Here is a 13,073-nt window from a genome sequence, read left to right as displayed (position 1 = left end):
GTTGATAGCACCTCACCTCAAATGCCCAGGTGACCAAGGTTTCATATAGATATCAAAAAGCATTGGAGACTAGATGGAACCTGCAGAACCCCACAAACACCCTGAGGCTGAGAAGTAGTTCCCAGGCATAAACTTAAATCAGTGTTCCCATGGCACACTATGCCTCTTAACTCCCAACCCCGAGAGCCTATCCAGAAGTATGCTGTGGTCAGTGGTATGGAAAGACTAGAGGTCCAGGAGAATTAGTGAGATCTGACACCTCTGTCCTTCTCCTGTGTTGGAAAGGCACCTCTCCCAGCAGCTTGCTAAACTGCTGGGTGAAGGACCTCTCCACCCCTCCATATTAAACCTCACTGCAGGTGTGCTGGCGGGGGGCAGGTGCTTTGCACCTCACCTCTGCTGATAAGCAGCTTGCCTGGGCCAGCCGACTGTTCTTCATGCTGTAGTTGGTTTGGCTGCCACACATACTACAAAACTTGGGGTTCTATGCTCTGGAACTGACTACAAAGCATCTGGAAACACTGCTAACTTCAAAACAAGTGTTGTCAATAAACAAGCCAGATTCTTGGGTAGTGCAAAGGATGGGGTTGTCGTACTTAGCACTAATTTCCATGATTCCCTTATATGTTGGAGGGAGGAACAGGTTTTTCATAACTTGCCTCTTTTTGAGCAGCAGAAAGGTTAGGAGATATAAAAATGCAGGATCTTGTAATAATCAGTAAAAGGAAGCCAACATTTAGTGCTGTAACCTTAAAGAAGCAGAAAGAAACCTCATGAGAATAATTGGAAAGGCATATGATAAGGTTAGGGACGCAGGTGGCGCTGTGGGTTAAAGCCTCAGCGCCTAGGGCTTGCTGATCGAAAGGTCGGCGGTTCGAATCCCTGCGGCGGGGTGCGCTCCCGCTGCTCGGTCCCAGCGCCTGCCAACCTAGCAGTTCGAAAGCACCTCCAGGTGCAAGTAGATAAATAGGGACCGCTTACCAGCGGGAAGGTAAACGGCGTTTCCGTGTGCGGCTCTGGCTCTGGCTCTGGCCAGAGCAGCGATGTCACGCTGGCCACGTGACCCGGAAGTGTCTCCGGACAGCGCTGGCCCCTGGCCTCTTAAGTGAGATGGGCGCACAACCCCAGAGTCTGTCAAGACTGGCCCGTACGGGCAGGGGTACCTTTACCTTTACCTTTTTATGATAAGGTTGCTCAAAATGCAGCTAATAAAACAGGATTATATGAGAGTCTCTTATCCCTAAAGTATGCTTCACAAATGATCCTGTCTCAGGGTTAGGGGGGTGCTAACATAAGAAGAGACCTATTGGATCAGGCCAGAGACCTATCTAGACATGCATTTTGTTCTCATGGCGGCCAAATTGATGCCTTGGGAAATGTGCAAGCAGATGTGAATGCAAAAGCACTCTTGCTGCTTGTGATTTCCAGCAACTGATATTCAGAGCCATATTGCCTGCAACAGCATGCTACCTCCAAAATAGATGTTATGGCTAGTGAGCATAGGTCGCCCTGTCCTCCATGAATTTGTCTAGTGCTGTTTTAAAGCCATCCAATTTGGTAGTCATCTTTGCATGTTGTGGGAGCGAATTCCAAAGCTTTAATTGCACACTGTGTGAAGAAGTACAGTTCTGATCTTCCAGCATTCAGCTTCATTAATTAGCCCCAAGTTATAGTATTTGGGGGAGTAGAATAGTCCCCATCCACATTTGCCACCATAACTTTGCACACCTCTGTCATGTCTTCCCTTGCCTTTCCTTTTTTGAAAACTAAAAACCCCCTAATGTTGTGAATTTTCCTCACAGGGAAATTGCTCCAGCCCCATGATGATTTTGATAGCTCTTTTGTGAACCTTTTCCAGCTCTACAATGTACTCTCTCTCTTTTGTTAATGTTGGAACTGCTTAGTAGGTGAACATTTGGGGGCAAGGTTCTCTGGTTTCCCCTTGTGATTTTCATTTCAGAAGAGCTTTTATGTTCCAAGCAGTCCTCTTGGAAACTATAGCACCTCTGAACAACTATCTTAGAAAATACCATATTCTTGGATTAGTGGCAATTTAAACAAAATAAAGTTTTTCTGTAAATAAACATACACTTTTCTTGGAAAGGAAATACTTGATTTTTTTGTTGTGATTTATGTCTAGTCTTGCATAACAATAGTCAAGGTTATAGATTGCACTGGAGTTTCCGTATGGGCTGTATGGAACTTCATGAAAGAGTAGTTGAAACGGTCTCATTTTTCTTAGATTGCGTCCAAGAGCCTTTTTTATGAGCAAACTGCCACAGAAAATGACTTTTAGATGGCTGCCAATAGGAACTGAACTTTTGCCTGGCCTTTGAGGCAGATTTTGAGCGTTAGCAGTATATTGGACATGGCCCTTGGAACAGTCTTGGGGCTTATCTAAATTGCAATTTATCCCAGTTCAGATTGTACAATGTTGGCTTGCACCACACCCATATATTGGCTTGAAGCAATGTATAGTGACATATCTCATGCTGCAAGTCTAAATTACCCTCTTTAAAAGAAAATCACATAAAAATGTAGCATATGCGGCCAGAACAGCAAAGTCTGGTTACCTCTTAAAATGTGGTGTTGCAGAAGCTTTCTTGGGTCACGTGTAACAAAGTGGGCTGTGGCCCATGAGAACTTCCGCCATCATATGCTTGCTTACTGTTTTTTTAAGCCACCAGACTGCGTTTGCCGCAACAGATTAAGACTGTAGATCCATACTCACATACCTGGGAGTGTGCCTCATTGATCTCTGCTTCCAGTGGATCTTACTTCTGAGTAGACAAGCACATAGGAAGTTGCCTCATAGCAAGGCAAGTCATTGATCCACCTAACTAGTATTGTCTAAACTGACTGACAGCAACCCCCCAGGGTTTCAGACTGGAGTTTTTAACCTCAGGATGTCAGGGATTGAACCTGTTACCTTTTGCGTATCAGGCAAGTGCTCTAGCACTGAGTCACGGCTCTTCTGTTGAGTGTACAGTTGAATACACAGGTGTCCATGAAAGCGTTTTTGCATAAGGCTATGTTGGTACCTGATGGTCTTCTCTCTCCTTTTTTTGTGGTAGTGGTGATTCCAAAGAGCCCATTCCCCCCTGTGCCTGATGTGATCTCTGAAAAGGGCAGCATGCACAGTGGCACAAAGACTCTCCTGGAACATCAGCCTGGACAAAGGGGACGCAAACCTGGTCGTAAGCGAGGCCGGACGCCCAAGGCTCTGACCAACCACTCCACTCCAACCCCCTCCAAAGCTGTGGAGCCTTTGAAATTCCCCAAGAAGAGGGGACCAAAGCCTGGCAGTAAGGTGTGTATTCATGACTTTACAGTTAGTGTGTGCTTCTTCAACTAGGAGCAGTTCTACTTAGGTACCTTTCAAAAACTATTCAAGCAAATAGATCTGTAGAATCAGGGATTGGGGGCGGGTCATAGTTTGGTTGTTGATCACATGATTTCTTGAACATCTTACGTTCATTTCCATTTAAAAGCATCCAGTATCAAGTAATGGGAATGTCATCATATGAGAGACCCCAGAGTGCTGGGCTAAATGCACAAGTAGTCCAATTCAACTTTGCATCTTCAGTACAGTTTCAGGCTGGCTAGAGGTGCAACTGAGGTCTGAAAGTACCCATTTCATTTCTAAAGTGAAGGTGTTGGTCTGACCAGTACCTGGTTGGGAGGTTGCTTTTGATCTCTTCAGAGGTGGGCAGGATGGAAAAGTAACAATCTAATAAAGTTCGTCATTTTAAATTACCTGTCCCATTATCATTTGTAACTGAATTGTTCAGGCCCCCTTAAAGGTAAAGGGGCCCCTGACCATTAGGTCCAGTCGTGGCCAACTCTGGGGTTGCGGCGCTCATCTCGCTTTATTGGACGAAGGAGCCGGCATACAGCTTCCAGGTCATGTGGCCAGCATGACTAAGCTGCTTATGGCGAACCAGAGCAGCACACGGAAATGCCGTTTACCTTCCCACCGGAGCGGTACCTATTAATCAACTTGCACTTTGACGTGCTTTTGAACTGCTAGGTTGGCAGGAGCAGGGACCGAGCAACGGGAGCTCACCCCGTTGCAGGGATTCGAACCACCAGCCTTCTGATCAGCAAGTCCTAGGCTCTGTGGTTTAACCCACAGCGCTACCCGCGTCCCTTACTTGTTGCTATTATCTCAAGTTACCCCCCCCCCCAAGCACCATTTCCTCCTGGCTTCCTTGAGATTAGGTTCTCAGTGCGATGTTATCCACTTTGTTTTTTGTCCTTTTGCCTGTTTAGAATGATTTTTTTATTTAAAGTTTATTAATATTATCTCTTTCCTTTTTTTTTTTTTTTTTTGCAGAGAAAACCTCGAACTTTACTAAATCCAGCACCAACCTCCCCCACAACAAGTACCCCCGAACCTGACACTAGTACAGTACCACAGGATGCAGCAACCATCCCTAGCTCTGCCATGCAGGCCCCTACAGGTGCGGAATGCATTTCATCCTCTTTCTTGGGTGCAGTATTTCTTTATGGGGGCAGGTATTACAAGGCAGTTTTTTTAAGGTAATATACAAACTAAAGCAGGTAATACATATATATGACCCCTTCCATTTCTGTCTATACTGGTGGAGGGAGTGGAAGACTTAAGAGGGGAAAATTGCTCAGTTTCATTTTACAGTCACATTTTTAAAATTACTGTTCTGTGATGAGAGCCTTTTGATGCAGCATCATAATCGGTCCTCCAGGACTGAGACCAGCCAGATAACTGGCCCTTTGGGTAAAAGGGTTTGGGAACTGTCTAACTCTGCAAGGAAGCCATTCAGAACATCACGTGATAGTTTTCAGTGGAGCAGACCTACCAAATTAGTAACTGCGCAGTCAGTTACAGGCAAACCGGAGTCCAGTTATTAAAGGCTTCTGCCTTTCCCCCTCATAGTTTGCATCTACTTGAATAAAAATGGTAGCACTGGGCCTCACCTGGACAAAAAGAAAGTACAGCAGCTGCCTGACCATTTTGGACCAGCTCGAGCATCTGTGGTGCTGCAGCAGGCAGTCCAAGCTTGCATTGATTGTGCTTATCATCAGCATACGGTCTTCTCCTTCCTGAAGCAAGGCCATGGAGGCGAGATCATTTCAGGTAAGGAGCCAGCCCTGTTTGTCTGCCTGCCCTACTCTGTTCTGAAGAGTGTCCTCCAGGGGAACACTTCTACAAGCTACAGCCCAGTCGTCGTGTTCTCAAGACTATCTCAATGTATGCAAGAAAAGACAGTCAACTGCAATGTGGCTCCATTGGCTTCATTAGGCCAGGGTCATTTTTCCACTCTTGCTGGGGTACATTGCAAGTATTTAAAGCAGTAAAACTTGCACCAAGAGGTGTGTTGCTGTTTTTTCCCTTTGAGGCAATAGGAATTCCTTTTCTTCCCACACTCCTGTGCAGTCTCTCCTGAAGTTGGTGGATCTACTTTCTTATTTTATACTTAATCATGAATGTCTACAGCAGTTATTCCAGGGGGTGTGGGCAAATTGAAACAATGAAAGGAGTCAGTGGCAGGGTTTGATTAAACGCATCCAACTAAGAAAACTAGTTCAAAGGTCAAGAAACAATAATATGAAATGTAATTGAGTGTAAGCTGTAATTATGAAAGAAAATTCGGTATAAAATTGATAAGAAAATAAGAGCATTTAGGTATAAGATCATAAAAATAAGACAACAATTAAGCAGAAGTAGTAAATATTTTAAGAACCTGAAGGGGAAGTTGAGGGAAGTCATGGAAAGGGGTTTTTTAATATGATAAATGTTATATTCTGTTAATAGGTTGAATATTGTAAAATTCAATAAAAACTTTATTTAAAAAAAACAATGAAAGGAGAAGGCTAGTTTCTCACAAAAACTGAGGAGAATTGTGCCTTCACATTTTGCCTTTTAACTCAAGCTTTATAAAAGTTGTGGTTCTAGTCATTCAGTAAACTGAATTGCAGGAGGGGTCTATGTGATCCAGCAATCCCAGACAACCTGTTAGACTTTTATAATTTGTCTTTGTTCTCTTTCCTCCACCAGCTGTGTTTGATCATGAGCAGCATACTCTGACCTTACCAGCAGTCAACAGCATCACCTATGTCCTCCGCTTCCTTGAGAAACTCTGCCACAACCTACGTAGCGACAACCTCTTTGGGAACCAGCCATTTACTCAGCATCATGTGCAGCACTCACGCGAGTACGACCACGACAGGTACCTACCAGGTAGGAGTTGGGGCTAAGAGTTGTTCCAGTATATCTCTGCAGATTGAGAAGGTTTTACCAAACAAAATGCAATAGCGCAGAGATATTTATTCTCTGGGCAAATGCCTTTGGGGGGGGTGTTTTTTCTTGGGTTCATTCTGCCTGCAGGCTGCCTCTTTTGTACACTACTCCAAAATTTGAAACGAAAGTTTCATTAAACTTTTTATTTCCCCTGACAAAGAACTGGAAAGGTTTAAGAGCACTTCCTTTGTAAGCAGGGCTGGGTGCGCTGTGTGATGAGACACCTCAGATTCTGTGCTCTGAATACATTGTGGTAAACCTATAAACGTAGTGGTGGCCTTAGATTACTGTGAAGCATTACAAGGGTTTGAATGGTTTTCCTATGGATCTGCTACTCTCTGGATCCCCAAAACACCCATCGCCCATTGAGAAACTAGGTCTTTTGCTGAATGGTGCTTGCAGTCTGCATAACAAGAGTCACCCGGAAGTGTTACATTAGACAAGTTCTGCTGGCCAGTCACCATGTCTCAGAACTGCCATGGTAATTCATTGGTTACTTGGAAAGGTAGAGATAGAGGTTACTGTCAGATAGATAGATAGATAGATAGATAGATAGATAGATAGATAGATAGATATGCAGGAACTGGCAAAAAAAGCAAGGCTTAGGGCTATACATAATTAATTGTTCTTTTCCCTGTGCTAATTGTCCCATATGTCACTGGGTGGTTTCTATCTTTAGGAATTTGACACATAGGAGTCAGCACTGTGCAAAAGAAAATGTGCTAATGATATAATAGATGAGCTGTATCTATTTCTGTGGGTTTGAACACTCATTTTTATCAGGTTGCACCTTTCCGCTGTTCAGAAATGTCATACATAGTGAACTAATTTCACACTTTTAGTCATGTTCACTGAAACTAAGACACCCAGGTTCCCTACAGTCCGCCAATATATTTGAGAACCATTTTGAAAAGCACCGTCCAGCACATCTACTGCCACACCTGCAGTTGTAAAGGAGCAGAGCTGTGTGTCATCAGCATATTGCTGACAATGTACTCCGAAACTCCTAGGTCTCTGTGGTCTATTAAAACAGGGCTGTGAAAATTTTAAGCCTTGATTGAAAATGTTCAGCAGTTTCACATTCAGAAGAACTGAAGTAATATCATTTCTTTTCCTAAATTGCACACATGCTTAAAAGGTAAAAGAATGGCTTGAGAACAGTATGTGAAGTGCCACTGTCCCTTTCATAAGCCTTCCTTTATTGAATGGACCAAAGTGCTGGCAGGTATTATTTATTTTGAACCAACTAGATTCCAAAACAATGGTGCAGTTCTGGAGCTCTGATGTCTGTTGACTGAGGTACGAGCTTCCATGCATAGTGGAAGTTCTGGTGATCTTGGGCATGGCTGATTCCCAAGGAAGACTCTGATCCTAAGCAGGGCTTGTTCTCTCTTTCTAGACAGGAGCATTTCGTTAGATGGCTCTCTACTGGGACCAGGACGGGGTGCAAAGAGATATTTACAAGATTCCCCTCCATACAGTGCTCTCTCCCCCAAGTTACCAAAGAATGACCATCACCCTTTGGAAGGTGAGCACAGCATCTTTTTCCCAGCCTGGCTGTTAATATTAATTATGAATCAGCAGCATAGGTTGATGAAGATGTAGGAAGACATATAGCAGCTCCAAATCTAGCATGCTTTTATCCTGGTCATTCATTGTTTAAGGTAGCTTTTGCCAACTTGGTGGTCTCCAGATACTTTAGATTACAGCTTCCACCCCCCATAGGCATGGCTGTTCTGACTGAGACTGATGGGAGTTGTAGTTCAAAACATCTGAAGAACATCAGGTTGGCAAAGGTTGATTTAGGGCTATCAAGACAGTAACTTCCTGCCCTTTCTATGTCTATTCTTAAATCTACAATTAGGATTGAAGGAAGTGTTTCAGGGGAAGGGAAGTACCTCCCTTCCGCACCTTCCAGTGCTGGATTGAACAGCCTGCTTGGTCCCTGTTAGCTGTGTGCACCATTGAGGGGTGAAGCAACCCATCCCCACTCCTGGCCCCCCAGACTTTTCTGACCAGCTCTTACTGAATTTTGAGAAAGTCAAGACAGGGGGAAGGGGAGTTTCTTTCCATCCCTTCAAGCAATCACTACATTTCCTGAAGCCTTCTGCTTTTTCTTGTACACAATACAATTATCCAGTTGTCTTCAGACAATCCAAATGCAATGTTTACAACATGACTTTTTTCCACAATAAGTTTCGTTTGGCGTCATGCTTTGAAGCTGGAAATCTTTCTTAGCTCTATACCATCTTGTTCCTCACAGCAAATGCATGCAAGTATGAAGCTGCTGGTCTTTGACTTGCAAAGAGCTTTATAATCCTTGAGTAGCAATTGGAGCTGAATCTACTGTAACCCCTTATGATTATTCTAGCTTTTATTATTATATAGTTTTGATGGTTTTAAAAGTGTATTAGAAAGATTCATTGAGAACAGGCCTATCTGTATGTTCAGAAGTAACATACTGCTGAATGCCAGTTGCTGGGGAACAATAGCACAAGAGGGCTATTGCCTTCATGTCCTGCCTATGGGCTTCCTGGACAGTGATGGGCACGATTGACCCTTGTTATGACCCAGCTGGCATCTTATGGAAGTTTCTTTCTCTTTCTGGCAAGAGTTGGCACTGTAGGTGGGAGACCGTCTGTAATGTCCTGTTGAGTGTCCCACATCTGCCATCCCACTGGTATTGTTCCCCAGGTATACTGCTCTTGGAACAATATTCCTGAAAACATTGTTCAGCTCAATGATGCTGTGGGATTATCAATACAGTAGAGGGGGCGGGGCTGGGGCGGTCCAGATGTTATGGGACTCCAGCTCCTGTCAGCCCCAGTCAACATGACCAGTGGTAAAGGATGATGGGAGTTGTGGTCCAACTACATATGGAGGACCAGTGGTTCCACACTCATGCAGTAGAGAATGGACAAGGCCCTTCTACCTTTTTTTTCCAGTCTGCAGTCCAAGTTTAACCCATTCAAGAGCCTGCTAGGGATTATTCACGAATGCAGATACTGAGCTGGTTGCACTCTCAGTAAACTTCATTTCTCATGATAGGATTTGCCAGGAAAAGCAGTCAGACAGAGGGTGGAATTCTGCATTACACTCTTCAGTCATTCAGTCTGCACAAGCATTTCAACTTGCCAGATGGAACAATTCCACCTCACTATCCTCACCCCACCCCCATGTTGTTCTGGGGGTTCTCCCAAACACTACCCTGAACTCATTGCAGGGACACACGGGGCGGGGGGGGGGGAGCCCTGTTGCGCAAACAGAGGTCCTTGCACAAGGCTGCCACAGACATAACTGGTACAGTGAATCCAGCCCAGATGCTGAGGGATCATTTGGACCGCACTTCATGTACACCGAGTTTAGTAGCAAACAGCTTGGAGTACAGAAAGATCACCTTTTTATCATTGTGGTAAAGGTTTCCCTCTGTCACCTGTAGTATTGTCTCCCCCACCCATCTGCCTACAGGATTTAGTTTAAAACTTTCCATATCAGGTTTGCAAGACTCTTAACAAATACTTACCAACCACTGTGAGGTGTAACCCATCTCTTGCCAGAAGTCCTTCCTCAAGGAAGTGGAGACCATGGTCAAGAAGCTAAACCTTTCCTGATGACACCACCTGTGCAGCCAGAGGTTTACTTCTGGTATTGTCCTTTCCCTGACCCATGACCGTCAACAGGAAGGAGTGATGAAAAAACCGCCTGTGCCCTATGGCCCTTCAGCATCCTACCCTGAGTTTTATAGTCCCTTGCTGAATGTCAAAGGCTGTGTGTGGCAGTATCGCTTGTACCCAAATGAATCAGAAGGAAAAAGTTGTGTTCAGTGGGCTTATCAAACTCAGCAACCTCTGTCACATTGTGGATTGTTGTGCCTGGAAAACAGCACACCTCCCAGGACATCCTGTTATCTCTGCACACTGCTGCCTCTGTCCGCCTCAGTAGGGAGTCACCCACCACTACCATGTCTCTTCCTCTTCTGGGGAATGGCAGGAATTGTTCCAAACGCTGTGCCTTCCACAGCCCCTGGAAGATTGACTTGAAGGGGATGTGGCCCTTGAGCTGGAAAGAGTTCTCTTCCCTACCCCTGCTATCTTTTTTTATGATGGTCAAACTAAATGAACATGAAATGTAAGTAGCAATAAGTTTGGATTAGTGAATGAAACTGGTAGAGAAGGGGAGGCCACCAAAAGGACTGGAACTCAGTTGTGAGCAAAGTGATTACCCCTCCTCCTTTCCTTTGTTCTTTTCCTGACTTTCTGTCTGGGCAGAAACTGGCTGTTTCTGCAGTTTGGATGTTCTGGGCACTTTGCAGCATTGCAGCTGGTGGCTGCACTTCTCTCATTAGTTGGTTGTATGTCTTCCAGGTGAAACGTTTGTTTTGAGTGATGGCCTGCCAGGTCCCTTGGAGCCACGCCTAGACCCCATGGACTCCGCCTTGAATGCTGTCAGTGCATCCAGTCCCAGCAGGAATTCAAGAGACTACAGACTTCAAGGATACAGGCACCTTCACCAGCCCTCCAGTCTTTCTCAGTGCAGTACCTCTGCCTTGCATAGACTTAGTGCTGGGGGTAAGGGCAATTAGAACATCTCTTCTCTCTAATGAAGTATCCCTAGCTCCATTCTTGTTTCCATGCAATGTATTATTTCCCATGCATGATGGAAGAGAAGGGGGGCAACTAGTGACATGCACCATTGTTCACATGAAAGTGGCTCTGTGCAATCTAACACTGACAAAACAGGTGGCAGTCTTTTGAAAAACAACCATCTGGAAAAATCATGAGCCCTGCAGTATCCTGTCATGCCAGGACACAAATGTGTTTGGGTTTTGTTGATTTGTTTCTGTTGTTCCTTCTAGGCTCTGACAGATACCTTGCTCCTCGAGACACCTCACGGTTGGGCAGCCGAGACCCATCTGGCTGGACAGTGGAAGATGTCATGCAGTTTGTGAGGGAAGCTGACCCACAACTGGGACCCCATGCAGACCTCTTCCGAAAGCATGTAAATATAACCAACACCATGGGTGATTTGTGGGGTGGGGTGTCTCTTTCATGATCACTCTCTCCTCCTGCTGCAAGAATCATGGCACAAGCGCTCACAGCCACCATGAGGCAGTCTTTAACAAAGAAACCTTACTTTTTACCAAACTTCTTTTGTACCAAGTTCCTTTCCGCTTGGGGAGCTTTGGTCCTTGTCTAGTCAGAGGAAGCAAAGCTCCAGCAGGGTGGATGTGCTTGATCATCAGATGTAGAGCAAAGACCAAAGCACAAGAGATAATCTCTGCTGCATGTGTCTCACTGAAGGCACCGCAGGCTCAGCTTCACAAGTATTGTATGACAGCCATCTTGGTTTGCACGTCTTGTGCAGATCTGTGCAACTGCCCTATTGAAAGCGACATACCTGACTGGGCAGAATGCCAACTTTTGCACAGTTAAAATGTTGTGTGTATACATATTGGAAACTGGTTTGCATCTTTTGTAGCTTTAGTTATTGAAAGCAGTTACAGTGGTGCCTCGCAAGACGAAAAGAATCCGTTCCGCGATTCTCTTCGTCTAGCGGTTTTTTCGTCTTGCGAAGCAAGCCCATTGACGGCTTAGCGGATTAGCGCTATTAGCGGCTTAGCGGCTTTTAGCGGCTTATCGGATAAGCAGATAAGCAGCTTAGCGGCTTAGAAAAAAGGGGGGAAAGGGAAAAAAAGTCGGAAAAACTCGCAAGACATTTTCGTCTTGCGAAGCAAGCCCATAGGAAATTCGTTTTGCGAAGCACCTCCAAAACGGAAAACCCTTTCGTCTAGCGGGTTTTTCGTCTTGCGAGGCATTCGTCTTGCGGGGCACCACTGTAATTGGTAATGAAATAATGGTATTTGCATATCCCTCCACATTCCCGCTTCAATGTCTGAAAAAGATGCACAAATTTTATTATATATTGAGCCATTTCAGTGAGGGAGTAGTGCAATAAGCGGGAGATGTTTTATGTAGAATGGAGGAACTGGGGGGAAAGTGAGACTGTGAAGTAGGAACATTCCTGGTGGCACTGAATTGGCAACTGAGCCCAGGAATAGTGATCTATTTTTTTGAACTGAGTGCAGCCCTCTCATTTCCATTCTCCTCTGTGCACCTTTTAGCAGGTGACTAATAGCTGGGATCTAATAAGGATCTGTCTGGTTCCCCTGAGGCCTCTTGGGATTTCACATATTTGGTTCAAGGAATAAACAAAACATCCCCAGCATAGATTGGAGGGGAGAGTTGAGGCAAGACTTGTTCCCACAGTACATAAAAAGGCTCCCATGAAATCTCACTCCCCCCCCCAAGTCTGGTGATAGCATCATCTTAGATTTCATTTTTATTCATGTGAGTATGTGCTGGTGAAGCAAACCTATACAGTTCAAGAAGGGGAGGGAGATGAGGTAAAATGCTGGTGGCGGGCACTGTCAGGAGAGAGAGAGAAAGCAGGCAAAGTTGACACTAGCTGATAGCCAGCATGCAACCTTGTCTGGGCTTTCAGATGTGGCTCCCTGACAATCTCTCCTTTCAACCCAACAATGCAATTCAGCCTTTAAAGTATTTGGGCAAGACTGAAAAAGATATCCAGTGACTTACAGAAGTTGTCTTCCCTGTTTTTAGCAAAAGCAGAATTGTGCCAAACGGCTTCTGTGCTTGCAGAATTTGGATTTATGTATATGCAAAAAGGGCATAACTGCCTTTGGTGGAGAGCAATTGGGTTGTGGGGAGGAACAAAAAATTGCTACAGGTCAGATTTCCCCCAAATAGCTGTACTGGCTTTAGACAGGGAAGAC

At 44.9% G+C, this 13,073-nt stretch overlaps 1 protein-coding gene and 1 long non-coding RNA gene across 6 annotated transcripts in view; both read left to right on the top strand.

Annotated features, from left to right (window-relative positions):
• The window catches only part of LOC307221807, a 232,419-nt gene that overhangs the window by 151,877 nt on the left and 67,469 nt on the right, over window positions 1-13,073 (top strand). The gene's annotated exons all lie outside the window — the stretch shown is intronic.
• The window catches only part of SCMH1 (Scm polycomb group protein homolog 1), a 44,357-nt gene that overhangs the window by 28,413 nt on the left and 2,871 nt on the right, over window positions 1-13,073 (top strand). For 4 of the 5 annotated variants that reach the window (XM_079986026.1, XM_079986025.1, XM_079986028.1 and 1 more), the window contains 7 exons: window positions 3,075-3,310; window positions 4,337-4,463; window positions 4,916-5,116; window positions 6,038-6,220; window positions 7,680-7,808; window positions 10,645-10,848; window positions 11,136-11,278. In XM_079986026.1, the coding sequence (XP_079842152.1) occupies window positions 3,075-3,310; window positions 4,337-4,463; window positions 4,916-5,116; window positions 6,038-6,220; window positions 7,680-7,808; window positions 10,645-10,848; window positions 11,136-11,278 (1,223 nt within the window). The remainder of the gene's footprint in view (window positions 1-3,074; window positions 3,311-4,336; window positions 4,464-4,915; window positions 5,117-6,037; window positions 6,221-7,679; window positions 7,809-10,644; window positions 10,849-11,135; window positions 11,279-13,073) is intronic. The other variant, XM_079986029.1, reaches the window with a different exon arrangement.

The sequence above is a fragment of the Podarcis cretensis genome (genome assembly GCF_951804945.1).
Source record: "Podarcis cretensis genome assembly, chromosome: 8".
Lineage (NCBI taxonomy): Eukaryota > Metazoa > Chordata > Lepidosauria > Squamata > Lacertidae > Podarcis > Podarcis cretensis.
Note: the sequence above shows the minus strand (reverse complement) of the source record. Positions and strands in the feature narration are given on the sequence as shown.